Consider the following 22014-nt stretch of genomic DNA (forward strand, 5'->3'; position numbering starts at 1 on the left):
AGGGACCCCCAGAGCCCGGCTGGGGTAATCCCCATGGACAAGCCCACCAGGGTCTGAAGGTGAAGTGGACTGGAACCCCAGGTGCTCCCCTCCTCAGTGAGGCCTCTAGCCCCCATTTGAGCAAGACGGGGCCCTGGGTGGATTTCACGCTGCTGCAGAAGCTTTCTGTTCCTCAGGAAGTCGGGGTATACCCCCCCTTCGGGCCCCACCCCTCTTTCTCCCAGACAGCATTTCACAAGTCGCTTTCCCCACCAAGGCCCAGCCTTGAAGGGAGGGGCTTAGATTAGTCTGTTCACTTCCCTCTCACCTAATTTGACCCACATTTGTGAAGCTTTTCCATGTGCTGGACAGAGGACATGGTCCAGGAGCCCCCTGGGGACCTTCTAGAAGTAGCCACAGGAATACCAAGGAGTATCAGGGCAGGAAGGACGCAAGGGGAGGGAGGGACACCTTTACCAAGGTGCCCCAGACCCCGCCCCTCCGGGCCTCCGGAGGACAGATCCTAGTGGGCGAGGCTGGTGCTGGGGGCGGGGCCCCCAGGAAAGAGCCTCAAAACCCAGCGCCGAGATCAGAGGTGTCCGAGCCCAGAGCCACATTCCTGCTCACCTGTTCCTTCGGATCCTGGATCCCTGGATTCTGTTTGCACCTGCTGACTCCGGAATCCCCATCCGTGCCCTCGGACCCAGACTCCTGGACCCATATCCACATCCCTCCCCATCCCCAGACCCCCAAATCTTTGTGACCCCAAAGTCTGAACGCCAGACCCCTGGACTCCGGTCCAGGCCCTGGCCATGCTCCGCCTCGGGCTCTGGCTGCTGGGCGTGTGGTGGCTGCAGGGTGAGTACTGGGCATGGGCTGTGCCAGGTGTGCGGGAACTGCTGCCCCGCCAGAGGCGGCACCTGGCCTGTTCCGGCGCCTGCTCTGCGCTCCTTCTGGGTGGGCACTCAGCAGGGAGGCCCTGAGGCCGGCAGGCCTTCTAAAGGGAAGGGGGAAGCGGTGCTTGGGGCGTTTCCCGGGCTCCTAGTCGGACGGGCTGGTATAGAGCAGGTCCTCCTGGGGAGTGATTGCCCCCTCCTACCGGGACCCCTCACCGCGGTGGGGGAGGGAGGACTGCGGAGCAGTGGCCTGGAGCTGGGGGGTTCTAGCCACATGAGGACCGGCCCCGCCTAGGGAGGACTGAGCTTGCTGCTGGCTCTGGCCCCACCCCGGCTCCCGAAACCTCCTGGGCTGGGGTTGTGGAGTGAGGTCCCAGCCCCACTCTGGAGGCAGCCAAGAGAGTGACTGGGGGCAGACAGGGCTGGGCTGCCCCCACCCACCCGGGGCCTCTTACACCTGGAAGTTTGCAAGATAAGGGTCACAGAGACACCTATTAATACCTTAAAAGAGGAAGGACAGGGTCTTGGGTGGCTGGTCTCCAGCACCCAACTCTGGTCCTGCCCTGCTGTTTGTTGTTGAATACCCGGAAGCTCCTAGATGCCAGGGAGGCTGGTCGGCTCCCCAGTTAGATGCAATGATGTGGTGAGTTTGTTGTAGGCAACAGGAACGACGCTGGGTGTTAGTCCAGGGGGGTCAGACAGGACTTGGGTTCAGCAACCTCAGGACTTGGGTTCTGGCTGGGAAAGAATTCAGAGCCAAGACCTAAACTATAAAAGAACATTTATTTCATTAATCACAGAGGTGGACGAAGTAATTCCTAGAAGAAATGGGCTTAGGAAAGTTATAGAGGCAAAGGAAGGGCCCTCAGAGCTTGGGAGTGAGGAAGGTCATGCTAAGGCGCCTGGAGGGGGAGGTGCAGGTGTGCTCTGGGCGGGGAGGGGGCCGAGCGCACAGGGTCCTCCATCCTAAGGGTTTTAAGCTCCAGGGTGGGGGTCATTATCCAAGGCAGCTGGTCCTGAGGGCAGCTCTGGCTGGTTTTGTTGCTTTTCTGGGCCTGGAGCTGAAATACAACTGAGGCCTAGCTATTATCTCTAAGGAGGAGAGGTCAGGGGGTCCAAACCACATGACCAGCAATACGCTAGGAGAGGAAAGGCCACCCTAGGGGCGAGGTCCCACCCTACAGTTGTCATTTGCTAGGCATCCAGGTCTTTCCATCCTGGTGACCTCCTGTACCTAGCGCCCATCATACTTGCTCTGCTCATGTCTGCCTAACTGCCCACACAAGTTAAGAGAGAGTGCAGGGCAGGCCGGCTGGCTCCTGGAGGGACTGGCTCGGGACAGGGTCTGCCTGGCCCCACCGAGAGCGGGGGTCCTGTTGTCTTTTTTTTTAAATATATCTTTATCGATTTCAGAGAAAGGAAGAGAGAGGGAGAGAGATAGAAATATCAATGATGAGAGAGTCGTCACTGATTGGCTGCCTCCCGCATCCAGGGATCAAGCCTGCAACCTGGGCATGTGCCCAACTGGTGATCTCCTGGATCCTAGGTCAATGCTCAACTGCTGAGCCATGCCTAGCCAGGCTCCTGTTGTCTTCTTAATGCCAGATCTGAGTCTGGTCCCCACACTGTTTCACCTAGGAAGGGGCCTTCCAGGACAGGCGGGTGGGTGCCCTGTATACCTACTGATGCCCCTCTTTCCCACAGTGGTGGCCCCCAGTGCCCGCCTGCCCCATGTGAAGCAGTATGAGGTAGTGTGGCCCCAGCGCCTGCCAGGATCCCGTGCCCGCCGAGCCCTGCCCTCTGACTTGGTGAGTCTTGGCCAGAAAATGGTCTGGTGGTGGTGTGGGGAGATCCCTCCTTGGCCCCATTTGTTAGAGGAATGTAGCTTCTGTGTGTCCCAGCCAGTTGTCAGGGGCCAGCCTTGGGGCTAAGGGCCAGGTGGGCTTCGGGGTTTTGAGGCAGACCCCTGAGGGGGCCTCACTGCCCACCTGGGTCCCTCATCCTGGACTCCTCCTGTTTTCTTGGCTCAGGATCTGTACCCAGAAAGTGTGAGTTATGTCCTTGGTTCCTGGCTTGTCTTTCCCCCTTAAGGCCTCACCTTCCTACAGCCTGCCTCTCCCTGTGGGCAGGGCCATGGACTGGCTCAGGCCACTCCCCAGTTTTGCTCAGCAGTGATAAGTCAAATTCCTCTTGGACTAGAGGGACGTGTGGCTCCCTGAGGGCCTGTTGCCTTATGTGGTTGCAGTGACACACCTTTTGTAGGGACTTTTAGGGCTGGGCTGAGATTCCCCAGAGCTGCCTGGAGTCATTCTTAGAACCCATGTGGGTGTGTACATTGAGTGTGTGTGTATGTGTGAATGGATATGCCTACCTGTATACTGGAGGACAGCCCTGTCCTGTCTTTGGTGTCTGGGAAGAGCACTGAGTGAGCCCCTTGGACCCTTACCCTGCCCTGAGGGCAAGGTGCATACTGTCCCTGACAAGAGGTGGGGAGGGCACCTGGGTCTGGAGGGGCTAACCCACCCATACCTCCTTTGCTGCCTGTAGGGCTACATTCCCCTTCCCCTAGCTTCCTGGGGTTGGGGCATCATTGTCATTGACCTTGTGTGGACAGATGGGGAAACTGAGGCCCAAGGCCTGCCCAGGACCCCTGCATTACAGCCCAGCCTGGCCCACCATCCTTCACTAGCCTGATGCTGGGTGACTCCCAGGGTCCTCTGAAGGGCTTTGAGGCTGGGGGGTCCTGGCCTTGGGCTGCATCCCTGTCAGCTGAGCTCCACCCAAGGTTTGAGGTGGACATGGCCTGAGGCCAGGCCCCTCACCCTGGACCCTTCCTGTTTTCCTGGCTCAGGGCCTGTATCCAGAGAGTGTGAGTTATGTCCTTGGTGCCCGAGAGCACACCTTCACTCTGCACCTGCGGAAGAACAGGTGAGCAGGGGCTTGGGCCTGCCCCAGCACACCCGTATCCTGGGCATCCAGCTCCCCTGCAGTTTCTCCTCCATGGGGAGGCAGGTGGGGCCCAGGGAGCTACACTGGTTCTTTTCTAGGGACCTGGTGGGCTCGGGCTACACGGAGACCTATACGGCTGCCAATGGCTCCCAGGTGACTGAGCAGCTGCAGAGTCAGGTACGGCCCCGGGGGCCTCCCCAAGGTGGCTGGGGCTCTGGGAGTGAGGCCTGCAGAGCCCTCATGCCTGCCTCCCGCAGGATCACTGCTTCTACCAGGGTCACGTGGAGGGGCACCCTTTCTCTGCTGCCAGCCTCAGCACCTGTGATGGCCTCAGGTGGGTGCTCCAGACCTGGGCAAGGTTGATCAGAATGTCAGGGCCCCAGTGCACTTCTCACCTTCCAGAAAAGTGAGCTGAAGCTGAGAATAGAGGGGCCAGACTTAGGGATACTTTTCTGTACCTGGTATCTGGGCTCTTCTTACAAGTTACAGGTTCCTGACCCACAAGGCTCCCACTGGGCCCTAAACACTGTTGCCCTGCATGTCCCAGAGCAGAGTGGGCCCCTCCTGTCCTTCCAGGCCTTCTGTCCCTCCCTGGGCAGCATGCAGGGAGCGGGGCACTGATTCAGGGCCACCTGTTCTCCTCTACCCACAGGGGCTTCTTCCGGGCGGGCTCAGCTGTCCACCTGATTGAGCCCCTGGGTGGAGGTGGCGACGAGGGGCAGCACGCGCTCTATGAGGCACAGCACCTGCAGCAGAAGGCGGGGACCTGTGGGGTCAGCAACACCAGCCTGGAGAGCATCCTGGGCCCTCGGACCTCGGCAGCTTTCAGGCCCCGGGTGAGGAGGCCCCACTCATCTTCATTCCTGTCCTCTTGGGCCTATGTGTCCCCCAGTCTCCTTGTGTGCTCAGCAAGTGAGGGTGCTGCCTGCCGTCCCTATGGCTGGTGGGCCTGACTCTGCCCAGCAGCTGCAGAGATGGCTCCTTAGTCCGTGCTGGCATCTCCTAGACAGGTCCCCCAACACTGAGCAGGGGCCCCTGGAAATGGTCTGTGTGGAGCCTGGGCCAAGGTCAGGAGGGCTGTGGCTGGGGCTGCTGACCAGCCTCTCGTTGCCGTTTCACAGAACCGGCCAGTATCCCAGGAGACCCGCTATGTGGAGCTGTATGTGGTCACAGACAGCAGAGAGGTGCCGTGGGCGGGGGGGCGGGCGGGTGGGGTGGGGTGGGCAGGAGGGGGCGGGCTGCCTATAGGCTGCTGACTGCAGGTCTGCTGTCTTCCAGTTCCAGCAGCTGAGGAGCAGAGAGGCTGTGCGCAGGCGGGTGCTGGAGGTGGTGAACCATGTGGACAAGGTGGGGGCCGTTTCCACCCAGGGGGGCCTCCCAGGGGCTCCTCGCCCAGCAGGGGCTGCCAGAATCCCAAGCAACACAGATCCATTCTGGACTAGGCGTCACCCAGCCTGACAGAAACCCTGGTTGTCGAAGTGGAGGGGGCACCTGGAGGGAGGGGTGTGGGGTGGTAGAGCCATCAGCAGGCGAGGAGGCAGCTTGGCCCCGTGCCACTCTCAGCGGATACCTCTCTACAGCCCAGGCCCTGCCCACTCTGCGGTGGGTGCGGGCTTCACTGTCCTGGAGCCTCACCTGCGGGATCTTGTCCTCCTGCAGCTTTATCAGGAACTCCGCTTCCGCGTGGTCCTCGTGGGCCTGGATATCTGGAACGTGGACAAGATTCAGGTCAGCCCCGAGGCCGGCACCACACTGGACAACTTCCTGGCCTGGCGGGCACAGAACCTGGTGGGGCGGCACCCTCATGACAACGCACAGCTTATCACGTGAGTGGGCAGCTGGCGACGGGCAGCGACAACAGCCACCGCAGGAAGGGCTGTGGGAGCGAGGGGGCACTCAGGAGCATAGCCCTTCCTGGGGGGCCCACCTTCAGACACTTGTCTTGTTTCCAGTGGGGTCGACTTCACCGGGTCCACTGTGGGACTGGCCAAGGTGTCTACCATGTGCTCTCAGGACTCAGGGGCTGTGAACCAGGTATGGAGGGGCCCAGCCCATGTGGGGAGCCAGGCTTGAAGCTTGAGCTGAAATGCATGCGGGGGAGACCTCAAGACTCAGGTGCACCTGCTGGTCCCCAAGCTGTCCCCACGAACACCTGACCGGCTGCCTCTTCAGGAGAATGCATTGATGCTTTATGTTTGTTTGTTTTTAATTCTCATACAAGGATATGTTTTTCATTGATTTTTAGAGAGAGAGAGAAAAACATTGATTGCTTACCTCCCCCACGAACCCCAGTTGGGGATTGAATCCGAAACCTGGGTGTGTGCCCTGACTGGGAATCAAACCCACGCCCCTTCAGTGTACAGGACAATGCTCCAACCAACTGAGCCACACCAGCCAGGGTGGTGTTCTGTGTTATAAGAAGTGTTAGCAGGAAGGGATGCCAGCCTTGCTTGGGGCAGCAGGACCAGCAGGAAGGTGACTGGGCCGAGTCGGTGGCACCATCGAGCACAGCCTCTCACTGCAGGACCACAGCCAGAACCCAATCGGCGTGGCGTGCACCATGGCCCACGAGATGGGCCACAACCTGGGCATGGACCACGATGAGAACGTCCAGGGCTGCTACTGCCCCGTGCCACGCAGTGGCGGCGGCTGCGTCATGGCAGCCAGCATCGGGTGAGGCTCGCCCCAATCCTGCCCGACTGAGGGCACCTGCAGGGCAGACTGTCCTGAGGTGCAGGTGGCCTGCCCACCACCCGCCCTCCCCTGAGAGACACCTCTCCCCTCAGCTCCTCGTTCCCCAAAAAGTTCAGCCATTGCAGCCGGGAGGACCTGGAGACATTTGCGGAGAAGCCCCGTATAAACTGCATCGGGAATGCTCCAGACCCCGACCGCCTGGTGGGCGGTCCTGTGTGCGGGAATGGGTTTGTGGAGCGCGGGGAGCAGTGTGACTGCGGCCACCCCCAGGTACAGGCACTGCCACCCTCTGCCCTGCACCTACCCCGGGTCTCAATCCTACGGGTTAGGACGTCCATTCCTGACTGGGCAGGCACCCTGCATGCCCACAGCCACAATCCGAACACATTCCTGCCTGCTGACACCCCCATCGACCCGTAGGGGAAGGCCCCAGCCCAACTGAGGGCCAGTCATGGAGGGAGGTGGGGCCCCGGGGCCACTCTGGAGCTCAGTGCTCAGACCCTCAGCATTGCTCCGTCCTCAGGACTGTCAGAATCACTGCTGCAATGCCACCACCTGCCAGCTGGCCCAGGGGGCCGAGTGTGCCCATGGTGAATGCTGCCATGAGTGCAAGGTGAGCACAGGGCCCCCCAGGTGCCCCACCCTGCCCCCAATCCAGCTGTGCCCCAAGGTCAGCGGGTGGGAAGGGGCCCCAGGGATGGTGGTGATGGAGCAGCAGGCTTGGGTCTGGTTGGGACCTGCTGTTCCCATGGTTAGCTTCACTCTGCTGGGCCAGGTGAAGCCGGCCGGCAAGCTGTGCCGCCCCCACAAGGACGCCTGTGACCTGGAAGAGTATTGTGATGGCCAGCGGCCAGCTTGCCCAGAGGACGCCTTCCAGGAGAACGGCACACCGTGCCCGGGGGGCTACTGCCACAACGGAATCTGTCCCACAATGGCCCAGAGGTGCCAGGACTTGTGGGGACCAGGTGAGGTCGGTGGCAGGTGACCCACAGGCCAAGGGTGGCTTTGGGTCCTGAGCTGGAGGACTGACCTGCTCCTGGCCTGCAGGTGCACGGCCTGCCATGGAGATGTGCAACACCTACAGTATCTCACCAGGCTGCAAGAGCAGTGTCACCCGTGGTCCCTACCGGTGAGCATCAACCAAGCCCGACTCCCCTGGCTCCAGGGATGTCTTCATGGGTGGGGTCTCCCAAGAGAGCCCTCTGCACAAAGGAATAGGGGCCTGAGTCAGGGGTCTCACCCTGCCTTCCAGGGCCATCAGGCCTAACCACAGTGCCCTTGTGGGAGGGTGGATGGGTCACTCTGGCTGGGGGTGTGGTTGCCCCGTTAGTGAATGCCACAGCCCGTCCAAGGGTCCTGGGCCTCATCTCCTGGCAGCTCCTTAGGTCCCCACTGAGCACATCAGCATGCACGGAGCAGGAGACCCAACAGAGCTGGCACCATGGCAAATCCCTCTGTTCACAGGGCCCACTGTGGCATCCTGTTCTGTGAAGGTGGGAAGAAGCCTCCAGAGCGGGGCTCCTGCACCATCACCTACAACTCAGGCACTTGCCAGGCTCTTGACCTTGACAGTGGCTCTGGGTACGAGCAGGTGCTCGAAGGCACCAAGTGCGGTGATGAGAGGGTAAGTGACCAGACATGAGCCTGGACATGCCCCCCGAGGCAGTCAGGCCACTGGACCCCATGTCCTGGAGTAAGTCCCACATGTGAGCTCATGTGGTTCAAAGTAGGGTGGTGGCAGCTGGAGGGCTGTGTGGACAGATGGACCCCTGTTCTCAGTAGAAACTTAGTGCATGGGGAGAAGCCAGAAAAGCCGTTCTCAGATAACGTGGTTTGAAGACCTTTTCATCTGCAAGTCCCCCCAGGGGACAGGTGGGGCCGGTCCTCTCTGACTCTGGTGGCAGCAGCAGGCTGGCCGGATGGCCAGCAAAAGGACTGCAGACAAGGCCTTCCTGGCTGTGGTGGCTGCGGTCCGCCCCCCTTGAAGCTCACCTGCAGGTTTTGGGTGGGCTTCTGCTGCTGGGGGAGAGTGGGGGTCAGGGGTTGAGACTGGCTGCCTAATCAGACCCCTCTTGTCTTCTAGGTGTGTTGGAAAGGACAATGCCAGGGCCTCCACGTCTACAGGTCCAGAAACTGCTCTGCCCAGTGCAACGGCCACGGGGTGTGTGGGACTTCAGGGTGAAGGAGACTATAGGCCGGACTCAGGGCAAACCCAGGTGGACAGAGGGCAGAGGCCTGGAGCTGGCAAGGATCTGTGGGCCCCATGTGGACCCTGAGTTCTAGGTGCTGGTAGTGCCTATGGATACGTGGGCTGGGGCGGCTCTGTTCTGAGATGGGAGAGAGCACTCAGCTCTTCTTGCCGCATCTGCGATGAAGGGATGTCAGACCACCGAGAGCTTGAAATGGGCTGGAGCATCCCTCCTGAGCCGCCTGGAGAGGGCAGGGTACCATACCCTTGCTTTGGTGTTTGGTCCCCTGGGTGAGGGGAGGAGCTGTTGCTGTCAGCGTGTGTTACAGCTCTGAACACCTAGAAGTAGGAGCCAGGCCAGTGGGGGAGCCCAGCCTGTCCCCGTCAATAGGGGTCATAACAGAGCCCCTCGCAGGCCTAGACTGGGCCTGGTGACTCCCATGTGGGGACCGGGCAATGCAGCATAGGAAGGGTCCGGGGGCCCATTCCTAACACCTGGCTGTCCCCCAGGTGTGCAACCACAAGGAGAAGTGCCACTGCCAGCCGGGCTGGGCCCCACCCTACTGCACAGACCAGCTGGCCAACATGCGCACAGGTAGGGCCCGACTGCCCCCAGGGCCTTCACACCTGCACAGCCTGATGGGATCCAGCAGGACCACTTGGGCAGTGAGAAGGAAGCTGTGTGCCCCCAAACCATGGGTGCATCATTAAAGATTCAGACTTGCAGTCCCGGGTATCCTGACCTCACAGGTGTAGGGTAGGGCCTACGGGCCTGTGACCCCACCTCGGATGCACAGGAGAAGGGTCCTCAGATGGGTATTTGGCTGTGGGGGAGAGGCCCAGGGCTCCAGCCCAGGAGGGGCCCCAGGAAGGCCCTTGGCCACCCTCCCAGCCCCCACTGTCCCATTGACACCTGGCCTCATGTGCCCCACAGCATCTGGGAGCCTCCTGATGGGTGTGCTGGTGCCTGTGTTGCTCCTGGTGGCTCTGGCGCTCATCGTGGTAGGCGTGGTCATCTACCGCAAGACTGAGAGCCGCATCCAACGGAGGTGAGGGTTCCCTGGGATTGTAAAACGTCCCTGTGCAACAAGCACATCCCCTCCTTGCACTGTTGGGAAATAACCCTGCTGCTGCTGGAGGAAGAAGAAAATCCACAGCCAGTCCTCGAGGGCCTCTCGCTGGGGTGGGAACAGGTAACAAGCTTTGGTGACAGGTTGGAGATGTGGTAAGCCCAGAGAGATGGCCCCCATCCCCCATGCACAACTGACCCTGGTATGCGTTGGCACTCTTGGGATAATGTGGGCTCAGAGAAGCCGCCCACACCATCCACTCGTTGGCCACCTGCCCTGTCAGCTACTTGACCCCTTCTGTGCCGGTCGCAGAAAAACACGAGGCTGCCTCTCCTTTTTGAATGGCTATGACTGGCACTATGTGGGGGGTGGCAGGCACTGCAGCTGTGAGGTACCCTGGCCGGGTCAGAGGACCTCATACCCAGGGGACCCCATGTCCCTGGGTCAAACCCTGAAGCCAGGATACACTGATGCGTCTTTCTTTCTTTGCAGGAACGTGGCAACCAAGACCGCTGTGGGGCTCTCCAACCCCCTGTTCCACGAGAGGGGCATTGGGGCGGCAAAGGGCAGGGCTCCGGCCCCCACTGTGGGCTCCCCAGCGCCAGTCCCTACCATGCATACCATCCACCCCGGCCAGCTCCCCAGGCCCACAGCTTCCACAGTGACCTCTAAACAGCCACTCCCTGCTGTAAGCACCAGCCGGCTTCCCAGGCCACCTAATCCCTGGAACCAGGGTGCTCCTCCAGGGCCTTAGAGCAGCAGCCACGATCACCCTGTTTGGAGGCAGGAAGGAGGCTTTATGATGGGCGGTCTGAGGACCCACAGGAACTGATGACAGAATTGGCGGTCTGAGACCCACAGGAACTGATGACAGAATTGAACTTGAATCTGAGGTTTGAGGTCTCTGCAGGGTCTGAGGACAGTTTTGAGGCCCAGACTCCCAGCACCTCAGAGTGTCCACATGATTGAGAAGAGGGAATGTGCGGGTCACATTCTAAGAGAAGGGAATGTACAGGTCATATTCGGGCTCTGGGCCCTGCTGGTGGTGGGGCAGAGCCCCCATACACACACCTGGAGCTTTATTCTTGTTCTGGGAGGGGCAGAAACCTTGGGTCATGAGCTGAGGGGCAGGGGTGGGGGAACAGCCAGGGGAGATCCAGGCTCATGGCCCTGTTCCCTGCAGCCTCCGGTCACCATGTCCAGCCCACCCTTCCCAGTTCCTGTGTACACCCAGCAGGCCCCAGCCCAGGTGAGTGGTGGTGCGCCTGCAACCAGGCAGTCTAGGTGGTGAAAATTGGGCCCCAGGAGGTGGAAGGTCCAAGGGTTGGATCTGGTAGGCTGGGAACCCCAGGGTGGGACCACCGCACTTTCAGAAGGCTGATCACCCGGGCCCCGTGAGGACATTAACTCAGGGGCCTGGGCTCCTGACTATTCCTCCTTCCTCCAGCTCAGACCTGCTCCTCCCACTAAGCCCCTCCCGGAGCTGAAGCCCAGACAGGTGAGAGGACCTGGCCACTCGGCCACTCAGTACACTTACACTTCCTTGGCTATGCCTGTTCCCTTCCGCTCAGGCCAGATCCCAGCCTCCCCCTCAACCCAAACTCCACAGGAGGGGGGGTGCTCCTGTGGAGTACTCCCCTGCAGGCCTGACCACCTCTGGGCTTACCCCGGAGTCCCTTCTGCAGATCACAGAGGTCTGGCCCTGGTGAGGCTTGCTCACCGCCTACCTTAGCCCTGGACCAATACCTGCCTGCAGCAGGTGGCTGCCTCTGCTCCTGGCAAAGTGGGGGTGGCAGGAACAGCCAGACTTCTCAACCAGTTGTCACCCCCCCCCCGGGGAAGGCTCCACCCACCAGGTGTCTGTGGGAGCTCCCGGTATCCACCTGTCTGTCACCAGTGATGTTGACTCATGCAGGTTTCTCTCTGTGGCCTCTTGTCTTGGAGATACTTTGAGAGATGTGACTCCTGTTACTTTTTAAACTGACCCACATGGATCTCCCTGCAACAACCTTTACTGTGGTGTTTGCTTAACAGACATTCTCTATTGCTTTCCTTTTTAAACTTTTTATTTAGCACTAATTTTAGACTTACAGGAAGTTAAAAAAAATGGTCTAAAGGGGGGTTTTGACAGGCCAGATGGGGGGGCAGGGTGGGCAGAAAGATTTCTAGCCCGGGAAGTGGTGATAGTCAGGCACAGGCTAGGAGGAACCCCACTGCTCAGTAGGGTCCTTCTGGGTTATCGAAAATTATAAATGCTGGGCCTCACCCAGGCGTCCTGGATGCTGGGGTACGTGGCCAGGGCTGAGCATGGTTGGGTTAGGCCTAGTCAGCCTTCACCTCCATCCTGAGTGCCCCCTCCGGTCACCCTGGGAAAGCTGAAATGAAAAAAAAATGCCAATTATAGTCATTAATTCTTGGTTTTGAACTTCTGGCAGTTTAAAAGCTTTTCACTGAAAATTTGGAGTGGTGTGGGGGCCTTGGGGAGAGAGCAACCATGTCTGGCTGGTTTGGGTTTCATTCTGCAGGTGGCCATGGGTAGAGGGAGGATGCTGGATGGGATTTTTCTGTAGAGAGCTCAGCAGAGAAGTCTGTAGGCTTGTCTGGAGCAGAGCAGAGCAGCTGTGAAGACAGTGCTCTGCCCTGGCCAGGATGGTTAGGTGGCATCCACTATCACTGTGTCTGCTTCCTCCCAGGTGGTCAAGCCAACTTCCGTGCCCCCGATGCCACCAGTCAAGCCCAGGGCTGGAGGGGCCAACCCTGGACCCACTGAGGTGAGCCCCTCACCCAGGGCAGTGTCTGCCTGCAGGGGCAGTGGATCGAGCTGTCTTCCTCCAGCAGGCTGACTGGGGCACTGCCCTAAGGGTTACATTGTCGACTGAAAGGAGAAATGTTAGCTGAAGGTATATTCTAACCTCTGCTTTATACTCAGCCAGAGGACTTTTCAGGGATTGCTACTTCTACTGGCTATTAATTTGTCTTCACCTACTGGTCTAAGTATGAAAGTCTATCCTTTATAAAATGTTAGCTGTGAGCACTGTGGCTGTCACTGTTATTGTGTGCACAGGGCCATCGTATTGTTTGCTGAACTAAGAATCTAAATTTTAGTAAGTGTAAAAGGAAATAAGATTCAGTTGTATTCTTTGTAGTGGGTGGTTTTTATCATCTCTTTTTTCCTCCTTCAAGGGAGTTGTTGGCCCAAAGGTTGCTCTGAAACCCCCTGTCCAAAGGAGGTGATGGGTCCGAGCTCACAGTGCCCTGGGGGCATCTGCGCACCTGTCTGCGAGTTGTTCATGTTGAAAGAGCCCTGCGCCAGCCGATGCAGCACCTCTGCCCAGGCCCTTGGTGCCCCGCTGGGCTGGGTCCACTGTGAAAAGTCCCAGCAGAAGAGCCACCTCCTCATCCCCAGGCCTCACTATAGCATCCTCCGGTCACAGCCAAGGGTCTCTCAGTCAGGACTGCGCTGCTGTTCCCGACCTCTCACCCGCGTTGGCCACAGTTAGCTACGCCATGCTGGGGAAGAGGGGTCAGCTACTGTGTGTACGTCTCCAGATGGCCTTCCCCAGGGTGCTGAGGAGGCTCCTCCAGGCCAACTGCACCTGCTGTCGGGCCTGCTGCACTCTCGCTGCTCCAGGTCCTCCCGGTGGAAGGCCTATGAGCGTTGTGTGTCCCAGGAAGGCCCCTCCTGCCAGTGCTGTCAACCACAGATTAGTACACCCAGACTGCAAGCCCCTCAATCTCCAGAGCCTGTTTCCCTGATAGTTAAGAAGAAAAAGGCTATTTTTACGATTAAATTATTGATCAACTTTTAAATGACAGGAGATTTTTATTGGATGGAATTTGGAGCAAGCCAATGTGAAATTCAGTTTGTAATATTTAAGGGTCCAATGCTTGTTAAAATAAAATGTGCACTGTACAAGGATGGCGACTTTTCATCTTTGCTGACTTGTTTTTGCTTCCTGCCCGCTGGGGTTGCTCAGTGGTTGAGCATCGACCTAGGATCCAGGAGATCGCGGTTGGATTCCCTGTCAGTGCACCTGCCAGGGTTTCGCCTCGGTCCCCAGCAGGGGGCGTGCAGGAGGCAGCTGACCCATGACTCTCTCATCATTGACGTTTCTCTCTCTCTCCCTCTCTGTGAAATCAGTAAAGGCATTTAAAACAAAAAAGACACCCCCTAAACTGAGCACCCTGGCCGCACCCACGCGGGGACCCCAGGCCCCAGCCCAGGGGTAGAACTCCACCAGCACCCACAAAAAGCCAGTCCTTCCGGTCCCGCCCCCTGTCTCCTGGCAACCGCCCCGCCCCTTCCGGTACCGTCTCCAGGCAACGGCGCCAGCGGCCAGCCCCGCAGCCATGCTCGGTGCAGCGGGGGCCAGCGCCCCTGGCCGGTCGCCGCTGTCGCCGCGCGCGCTCCGCGGCCTCTACGCCTGGCTGGACCGGCTCCCGCTCAGCCGCCCCAAGCGCCACCTGGCCCGGGACTTCAGCGACGGCGGTGAGGGAGGCACGGGCCCCGAGCGGAGCGGGGGGCGGCGGGCCACGCGGCGTGGCCGGGCAGGGGCCGCTGCCTCGCGAAGTGTCCCAGCTCCCCGGGCTCCCTGCGCAGTGCCGAAGCCCCCGAGCAGGGCGTGAGGGGCGCTGCGGACGCGCAGGACGCGGGAGAGGAGGGGAGACAAGAAGGTGGCAGCGGAGAGGGGCCGCGTTGTGCATTCAGCCCCGCTGCTCTGCAGTTACCCTCCCCCGCATTCCCTGGGGCGGGTGGCGCGGACCCCGGCCCCCCAGCACCTCCGACCCCAGCCCGTCTCCCACACCGTGGCCCCAGCGACCGCTCCCCCAGGACTCCGCTGTGTCCTCACCCACCTCGGGGCCGTGAAGACGGAAGGGGGAGGAAATAGGGGTCCTAGCTCGACAGGCCAGGCTCACCTCTCGCCCTGCACCCCCAGTGATGCTGGCGGAGATTGTGAAGCACTTCCATCCCCGGCTCGTGGACCTGCACAACTACGTGCCCACCTGCAACACGGACCAGAAGCTCAGCAACTGGAGCATTCTCAACAGGCAGGCTCTCCACCTCCCTGCCTTTTCTCCTTGGAGCCCCCAGCCCTCGCTCCCGGAGGGCCCTCCCTCGAAGGCTAGCCTGGGTGGGCAGCCTCTCCTGCACCCCCGCTGGTCTCCAGGACAAGTTGTCGGGCTGTGTCCTTGCTGTGGGTTTCCCTGACACCTGTCAGTGGCTGCGGTCTTGTCCATCAGAATCTCACCATCAGCCTGGGGCTCCTGGGGGTTCCCCACCAAGAGGACAGCACTGGTCAGCTTGAGACCCACTCTCCAGGGTATCAGTCCTGCCCTCTGTGTGTCCAGCCTATGCTGACCACACCTCTCACTCACTCAACAGTAATTCTGGGTACAGGGCTCTGCTCCAGGCACAGCAGACATGGCAGTGAGCAACCTCTGCCTTCATGGGGCTGAGAGTAGAGGGAGGGCAGATGAAGGGGTTGTGTCGGGTGTGACGGGTACAGCGGAGGATGAGGCAGGACTCCTGCGCACATGACAGGTCAGTGAAGTGAGGTGACCTGTGGGTGTGAAGGGGGCTGCAGTGGGGAGCAGAGTGCAGAGTCCCCGAGTCCTTGTGGTGAACCGAGGGGTAGGAGCTGGGTGGGGAGGGTACTGGGAGCCACCGAGAGTCTCTGGAGACCATGCTGAGGACCCTGCTCCTAGCCTGGGGCTGAGAGGCACTGCAGGGTTGAGGCCTTGTATCAGAGGGCTGAGAGGGCAGGTTGATGCAGGGGGAGGTGGCGGCTGCAGGCAGCGTGTGCCATAGCAGTGGTGAGAAATCAGATTCTGAGCACTGGAGGTGAGCCAGCAGGACTTCCTCAGGGTGAAGGGTGACTCAAGCAGGAAGGTGACTTCTATCTCTCAGTGTTCTGGAGCCACTTATCAGGGAGATGGTGACCTAGGCAGGAAACGCCAGGCCTGACCACACAGGGCACCCAGTATTCTGTGACCCTGATGACCCTGATGGGATGGGTGGGAACGAGATGGCCACCAGGCCTCTGAGGTGCAGGTCAAGAAGGAGCCCTAGCCCAATGTCCCCTCCAAGGAGAACCAGGGCGCACCACTCTGAGGCCCCCCCCCCCCCCCCGTTCCGCTTTCTCCACAGGAAAGTCTTTCACAAGCTGCGTTTCTGTGTCTCAGAGGCGGATATCCGAAAGGTGGTGGCCAACACGCCTGGGGCCATCGAGCCCATCTTGTGTTTGCTAAGGGAAAAGGTGGTAGATGGCGCTGTCTGTGAGGACCCACCGAATGCAGCTGTGCTTGGCCGTGCAATTGTACGTACCACCTTTGAACCACTGTGTTGTGTTTGGATATTGCCTCATGATCTGCCAATGAGAAAGTGGTACCAGGAAATAAGTGGTGATGAAGCCCCTGGTCCTCCCCTGTCTGGGACAGTGAAACTCACTTTTCACAATTCTTGTTCCCAGGCCTCCGCAGGTCACACCCCCTCCACCCACCCCTCCCCTCTGTGACTGGGAAATGCAGGGAGGCAAGTTGGCTACGAGGTCTGGTGTGAGCACTGCTGGGCTGCATCTCACTGTCAAACTGAAATTTTTGCAGGACCCAGGAGTCTCCAGTGCTGATGCCAATGGACTGTGGATGGGGCTCACGACTACCCCCCACGCTGGTAATATCCAAACCCGATGTGGGAAACAGCCTCCTGAAAGGGGCAGTGCCGCAGAGACTGGTGTGTTCACACACCTGGAAGGGAGGGCAGGTATGCTCAGGTGACACTGGCCCAGTGGGGCTAGCGCCCCCCAGGAGGGCAGCTCCTCACTCTGAGGGGCCTGAGAGGAGAGTCCTGACACCATCACCTCCCGGGCTGAAGCCTCCTGAGTGGGAGCTCACAGCTGCTGTCCAGGGGCCACATAGGGCTGCTGCTGTTCAGTGGACACATCTCCAAGTGGAAGCCTTTGGAGGCATCCAGGGATGGCATTAGGCCGTGCCATGCCCACATGGCACTGTCTGTGTGGGCTTTGTCCCCATCCTGTGTGCTACTGCTGGCCAGGTTTCTCTCTGAGGTGGGGACCTGAGCCCTGTCTGTTTGTCTTGCAGGCCTGCCGAGCCTCCCAGTGCCCTCTGGCGTGAAGACCCTTCAGACTGAGCAGGCTGTAGAGAAGATGGGACACTGTGCGTGCAGAGGGTGGGCCCCTGTCTCTCGAACACTCTGCCATTGCACCCCAGCTACCCTTTCCTGCCAGCTGCCGGGTTAAAGGCCAGGTGTTTGCCTTTCAGTCGGGACCCATCCAGGGGGGCCCTGGGAGCACCCGGGCCCTGGGGTGCAGCAGCTGCTAGAGGAAAAAGAGCAGGCGCTGGCCATTCTGCAGGAGACTGTCAAGGTACGGTGACCAGGTGCCCCTCCATGCCCCACACCTGTTTCTGAGAGCGCACACCTGGTTTTGAGGGCACACACCTGGTTCTGAGGGCACACACCTGGTTCTGAGGTCGCACACCTGGTTCTGAGGTCGCACACATCTGGTTCTGAGGGCACACACCTGGTTCTGAGGGCACAAACCTGGTTCTGAGGGCAAACACCTGGTTCTCTTGTGCAGACCTGGTCTGAGCACACACCTGGTTCTGAGGGCACACACCTGGTTCTGAGGTTGCACACCTGGTTCTGAGGGCACACATCTGGTTCTGAGGGCGCACACCTGGTTCTGAGGGTGCACACCTAATTCCAAGGACAGACACCTGGTTCTAAGGACATGTGCCTTCACCAAGGGTCTACAGTGGTCCTGAGTTCAGGAAGTGCTCAGGTCCCTCACTGCCAGAGAATGACCACCTGGTGGGAGCACAGGCGCAGCTTCGACTGGAGATGGTAGGGGTGGGGTGGGGTGCAGACCGCACCAATCTGTTCAGAGTCAAAGGGGCCACCAGGAATTGTGATGCCAGGGTGGTTCCCGGATGTATGTTGTGCGTGGTCTTCGTGAGCTGTTTTCTTGAGAAAGCAGGAAAGTGATATCACCGTGTGGTTTGCCTTTGCTGATGGACAGCAGAGAGGAAGTGATGAGGAGACATGAAGCTGCTGCCTCAGCAAGATCTGTCCTAGCCTGGGTCTCTGGTCCATGTGCCAACAAAGTGGATTTTAACTGTTTATTTTACGAAATCCAGTGGGGACAGCAGCTCTACCTGTCATTCAGTGATTGTTGTTGGTGTGGATGTTTCAGGTGGGGTGACAGATGCCCAGGGGCCGTGCGGGGCAGCAGCTGAGGGCCTGTGCATGGGGAGCAGATAGGCACCTTCTGTGTTGGCCCAAGGAGGAAGTCTGCACAGTGGGCAGCCTCGGGCCACCCCTGCCCTTCACAGCTTATTGCTGAGGAGTGGGCCCTGGGGGGTGGCCAGGATCTGGGCAGTGTGGACGGGCACTTGCTGGCCCAAGCTGCCCGGGGTTCATGGAGGAACTCTGACTCCCTGCTTTGGCTGGCTGGAGCAGCCTGTAGTGTGGGCTGTCACGCTGTTGACGTCACCTTGGACATGGTGTTGGGGGCAGATGAGGCTTTTCAAATCCCCTTTTCCCTTTTTCTTGCGTGGTGGCATGTGGTGGGTCCGCGCCTCCAGGAGGGAAGGCCGATGACGTGGAGTCCCTGACGGAGGCCGGGCCAGGCCCTCATTCCTCATGAAACGGTTTTTTTTTCCTGATGAAACTGGGTTTATTGGCGGGTTTTTAAAAATTTGACTTGGGGTTACATTGGTCAGTAAAATTATAGAGGTTTCATGTGTAGAATTCTACAACACGTCACCTGCACATTAACGCTGTCTTGACTATTACCTTAGAAGCAACCCTGGCACACACCATCCATCCACAGTGACTGCAGAGCACTAACGCGGGCTTGCTCCTGGGTCTGCAGAGGGACAGGCGGCAAGGTGGGGGGAAAGCCAGCCCTCCCGTGACTCCGCAGGACCTTTCCTGAGGCACTCCCCTCCGGGTGTACCACTCAATGGCCTTGGGTATGACAGTCCCATGTGGCCTTGTAGTATGGCTGACTGGACACTCAGCTCGGGGGCTGGAGCTGCCTGGCTCTGGCAGGGGGACAGGGCATCGGTTGTGCTAAAATCTTTCAGAAATGTGTGTTTTCTTTAAGGTTTTGCAGATGAAGGTGGTCAGGCTGGAGCACCTGGTGAAGCTGAAGGACCAGCGGATTAGGGAGCTGACCAGACGTGGGGCTGAGCACCAATGAGCAAGAGGCCACAGGGAAAGGCTCCCAAGTCAACTAGACCCTGAACTTGAACCCATGTGGACCTCCCCCAGACCAGGGTTCTTGCAGATGTGGCTGCACACTGTCCAGCAGGCTGAGGGACAACTTTAACAAAAGCTGGGGTAGCATCAGTATGAAGAGTTCACAAGGGTGGAGTCCAGGGACTCGGGGCTGCTCATGGGCTCCTGGCCAGTGTCACCTGAAGTTTGCCCCACCACCAACAAGTTTGGAGGTGAATCTTGGGTCTGGTTGCCTTCAGCCTTGAGGGGTCTTGTTGTCATAGTGTCTGTGAACATGGAACATGTCCCCTGCCCCCAGGGTGGCTGTCAGTATCGTGTGTCCACCAACCTGAATCCCTGTGGGAGAACCTGCTCACGGGAAGCTGTGTCCCTCGGGTGGTCCACTTTGCCTGGGGGCCATGAAGACTGGAAAAGCCCTCAGCGGGCTGTGCTTGCTGTCCTTGCTGGGTGGTCCTAGGTACCTTGCTGCATTCCCTTGAGATGGAGAGGTCACCCTGCTTTGCTCTGGGGTTTTGGGTGGTCAGGGTGGAGCTAGGCCTACAGCATAGGCCCCACACAGTCCACATGGCATCCCTGGCCCCTGGGAAGGAGCTTGCCTTGGGCCCTGCCTGGAGGGTGAGCAGGAAGGTGCCAGGCAAGCAGCTCCTAGCCCTGAGATGGGGCTTCAGGGCAGTGTGTTGGTGCAGCCAGGATGTTCCCGGACACTGAGCTTGGCTGGGGGACAGGCAAAGGCTTCTCTGTCCTGGCATTCAAGCTTCCTTGCTGCTTTCGCACCCAGAGTGGGGGGTTGGGGCCCACCCTAGCCTTTGTTCTGTTCTGGGATTTCACAGCCTCATTGCCTGTCCCCCATGCTCCTGGGCTGAGTGTGCCCCCCCCCCTCCAGCCCCTACTCCATGGCCGCAGAAGCAGCGTCAGACTCAGAACCGCAAGCCTCCGTCAGGGTTTCTGCCTGAGTCACAGCCCATGTGTGCCCTGAGTCAGATGGTGTGTCTGTCAGGGTGGGGGGGGCCACAGCAGCCCCTGCCCCCCACAGCACAGATCAGAGCTGCACAGCTCCCAGGACTGGATCCCAGCCCTTGTTAAGAGGATTGGAGCAGAGTATCTGCTCTCCCAACCTTGAGACTCAAGGGTCAGGAAGGCTCCAATGGGCCTCAGTGAGGGGACCAAGCCTCAATAGGTGGTGGTGGGGTGGGGTGTGCAAGCCTTGGTGGGGGGTCTAGACCATCTGGTTGTGGGAATCTGTGCTAAAAGCAGCACCGCACCACTGGGCGCTGTGTCAGGAGCAGGAGGATCCACACAGAGATGAGGGAGGGGGGGCTCACAGCTCACAGCTCAGCTCATAGCTCAGCTCACAGCAGCTTGGCAGCTGGGGGAGGGGCAGGAAATAGCTGGAGAGGGCCTGGCCTAGAGCCTGAATCAGGACAGGCCCAGGCCGCCTCCGACCCAGGCCAGGCTGCCTACTTGGGCGGAGCAGAGGAGCCAGGACATGGTAGGCGCAGCTTGTACTCTCCCTTCAGCGTCCCTTGTACCTCAAGGGGCTGCACTGTGCTCCAGAGCCCAGACACGCATGGACACACATGCACACACGTGGAAGCGGGATGGCCCACATTCGCTGGGCCTTATGCCGAGCAGAGGCTGCCTGTGCATCCGTGTGTTCCCCAGGGGGGTGGCCTCCAGGGGAGGGTTGAGGTGGGCACGGAGGGCCCAGAGGCTGTAGGGAGGAGGTGGGGAAGGTGCCCTGAGCAGCAGCGCTGGCGAAGGACTCACATGTCCCCTCCTCCATCCAGGACCTGCCTGCCATTCCCCAAGGGCCAGGCTTCGGGGTGGAGACAGAAGATGGAGTTTGGGGAATCCACCTGGGGTGACAGAAAGTCCCTGGCAGGGACCTGGGAGCAGGTGCTGAGCAAGAGGTGCCTGAAGGCTGAGGATTAGGAGCACTGCACCCCAAACACACCCCAAACTCAGGCCCTGGCTCGCTGGCTGCAGACAAGCCCATAGGTGGCCTCAGCCAGAGCCCCGTCCTGCTCCGCCCCAGCTTCAAGGGGCTCAGGCCTGGGTCTCCAGCCTGCCAGGAGGCCAGCTGGGCTGCTGCCGGTCCCTCAGTTGCTCAGGAGAAGCCTGACTCCTGAGTGAGGAAACAGCCCTGAAACGGGCACCGTGTTTATCACCATGCGGTGAGTCACACTCCCCATCGTCCTTTCCTGTGTCACCCTAGAAAGAACCTGGCCTCAAGGGCAAACTTAGGAAAAAATGAGAAGTCAGGCCAGGCCTGTCCCGCGGGTTGAAGGTGCTGCCTGCTCTGCTCTTCGTTCTCACTTTGGTTCAGTATTTGCTTCGTGTTGAGGCAGAGAAGTGCCCAGACCTTGGAGGGAGTGGCAGTGAGGGCCGACCCTCTATTATTCCTGCTCGGTGACATAGGTGCTGTTACATGGCCAGGTACAGAAATCCGAGTATGGAGACTCACCAGGCAGGAAGCCCTGATGCCTAGCAAGGGGCGAAACTGGGAAAACAAGAACCTTGTCCCCAGGGGAACCTGTGGGAAAACAAGAACCTTGTCCCCAGGGGAACCTGTCCTCCCCAGCATATCACTGATCCTGTGGTTTATACCCCTTGAGCGTTCCTCTCTAAAGATAACATCCAGGCCTCAGGTGTATTTCAGCTCCAGGCCCAGCAAAGCAGTGAAAACAGGTAAGTGGTGCCGCCAGCTACATTGACTAATGACCCCACCCTGGCGCTGAGCAATCATTGGAGACCACGACCCTGAAAGAGCAGCCCTGGAGAGCTCATGAATATTCTATTGAGACCCTCCCCTAAGATTCTCACCTGCAAGAGAAAGATGCGTTCGGGACAAAGGCCCCAGTGCGTGCTCCCCACCAGGGGAACATGCCAGCGCCATCTCCATCCCTCCAAGGGGACCCCTACGAGACTTGCAACCAGAGGAGCAGTGGGCAGTGGCACCTCAACCCAGGCTTGCCCCCT

The 22014-nt window shown here is 59.5% G+C and overlaps 2 protein-coding genes across 2 annotated transcripts; both read left to right on the top strand.

Moving 5' to 3' along the window:
- The first annotated feature begins 2473 nt into the window (after positions 1-2473).
- Positions 2474-13010, top strand: ADAM8 (ADAM metallopeptidase domain 8). Its single transcript, XM_016206331.2, has 23 exons — positions 2474-2683; positions 3727-3803; positions 3923-4001; positions 4082-4158; positions 4477-4660; positions 4946-5008; positions 5103-5171; positions 5484-5650; positions 5777-5858; positions 6349-6497; positions 6611-6788; positions 7042-7131; positions 7294-7483; positions 7566-7647; positions 7983-8142; positions 8602-8679; positions 9217-9301; positions 9641-9755; positions 10269-10464; positions 10960-11025; positions 11224-11274; positions 12470-12547; positions 12960-13010. The coding sequence occupies exons 1-23, from the start codon at positions 2474-2476 to the stop codon at positions 13008-13010; spliced, it is 2577 nt and encodes an 858-aa protein (XP_016061817.2).
- A 2840-nt stretch (positions 13011-15850) lies between these two features.
- Positions 15851-20231, top strand: LOC107532108 (sperm flagella and cilia-associated protein 1-like). Its single transcript, XM_016206365.2, has 5 exons — positions 15851-16093; positions 16380-16446; positions 16875-16949; positions 17055-17158; positions 18902-20231. Exons 1-5 carry the CDS (start codon positions 15851-15853, stop codon positions 18995-18997), a joined length of 585 nt encoding a protein of 194 aa, XP_016061851.2. The 3' UTR covers positions 18998-20231.
- The last annotated feature ends 1783 nt before the right edge of the window (positions 20232-22014 follow it).

The sequence above is a fragment of the Miniopterus natalensis genome, chromosome 14 (genome assembly GCF_054644295.1).
Source record: "Miniopterus natalensis isolate mMinNat1 chromosome 14, mMinNat1.hap1, whole genome shotgun sequence".
Taxonomy (NCBI): Eukaryota; Metazoa; Chordata; class Mammalia; order Chiroptera; family Miniopteridae; genus Miniopterus; species Miniopterus natalensis.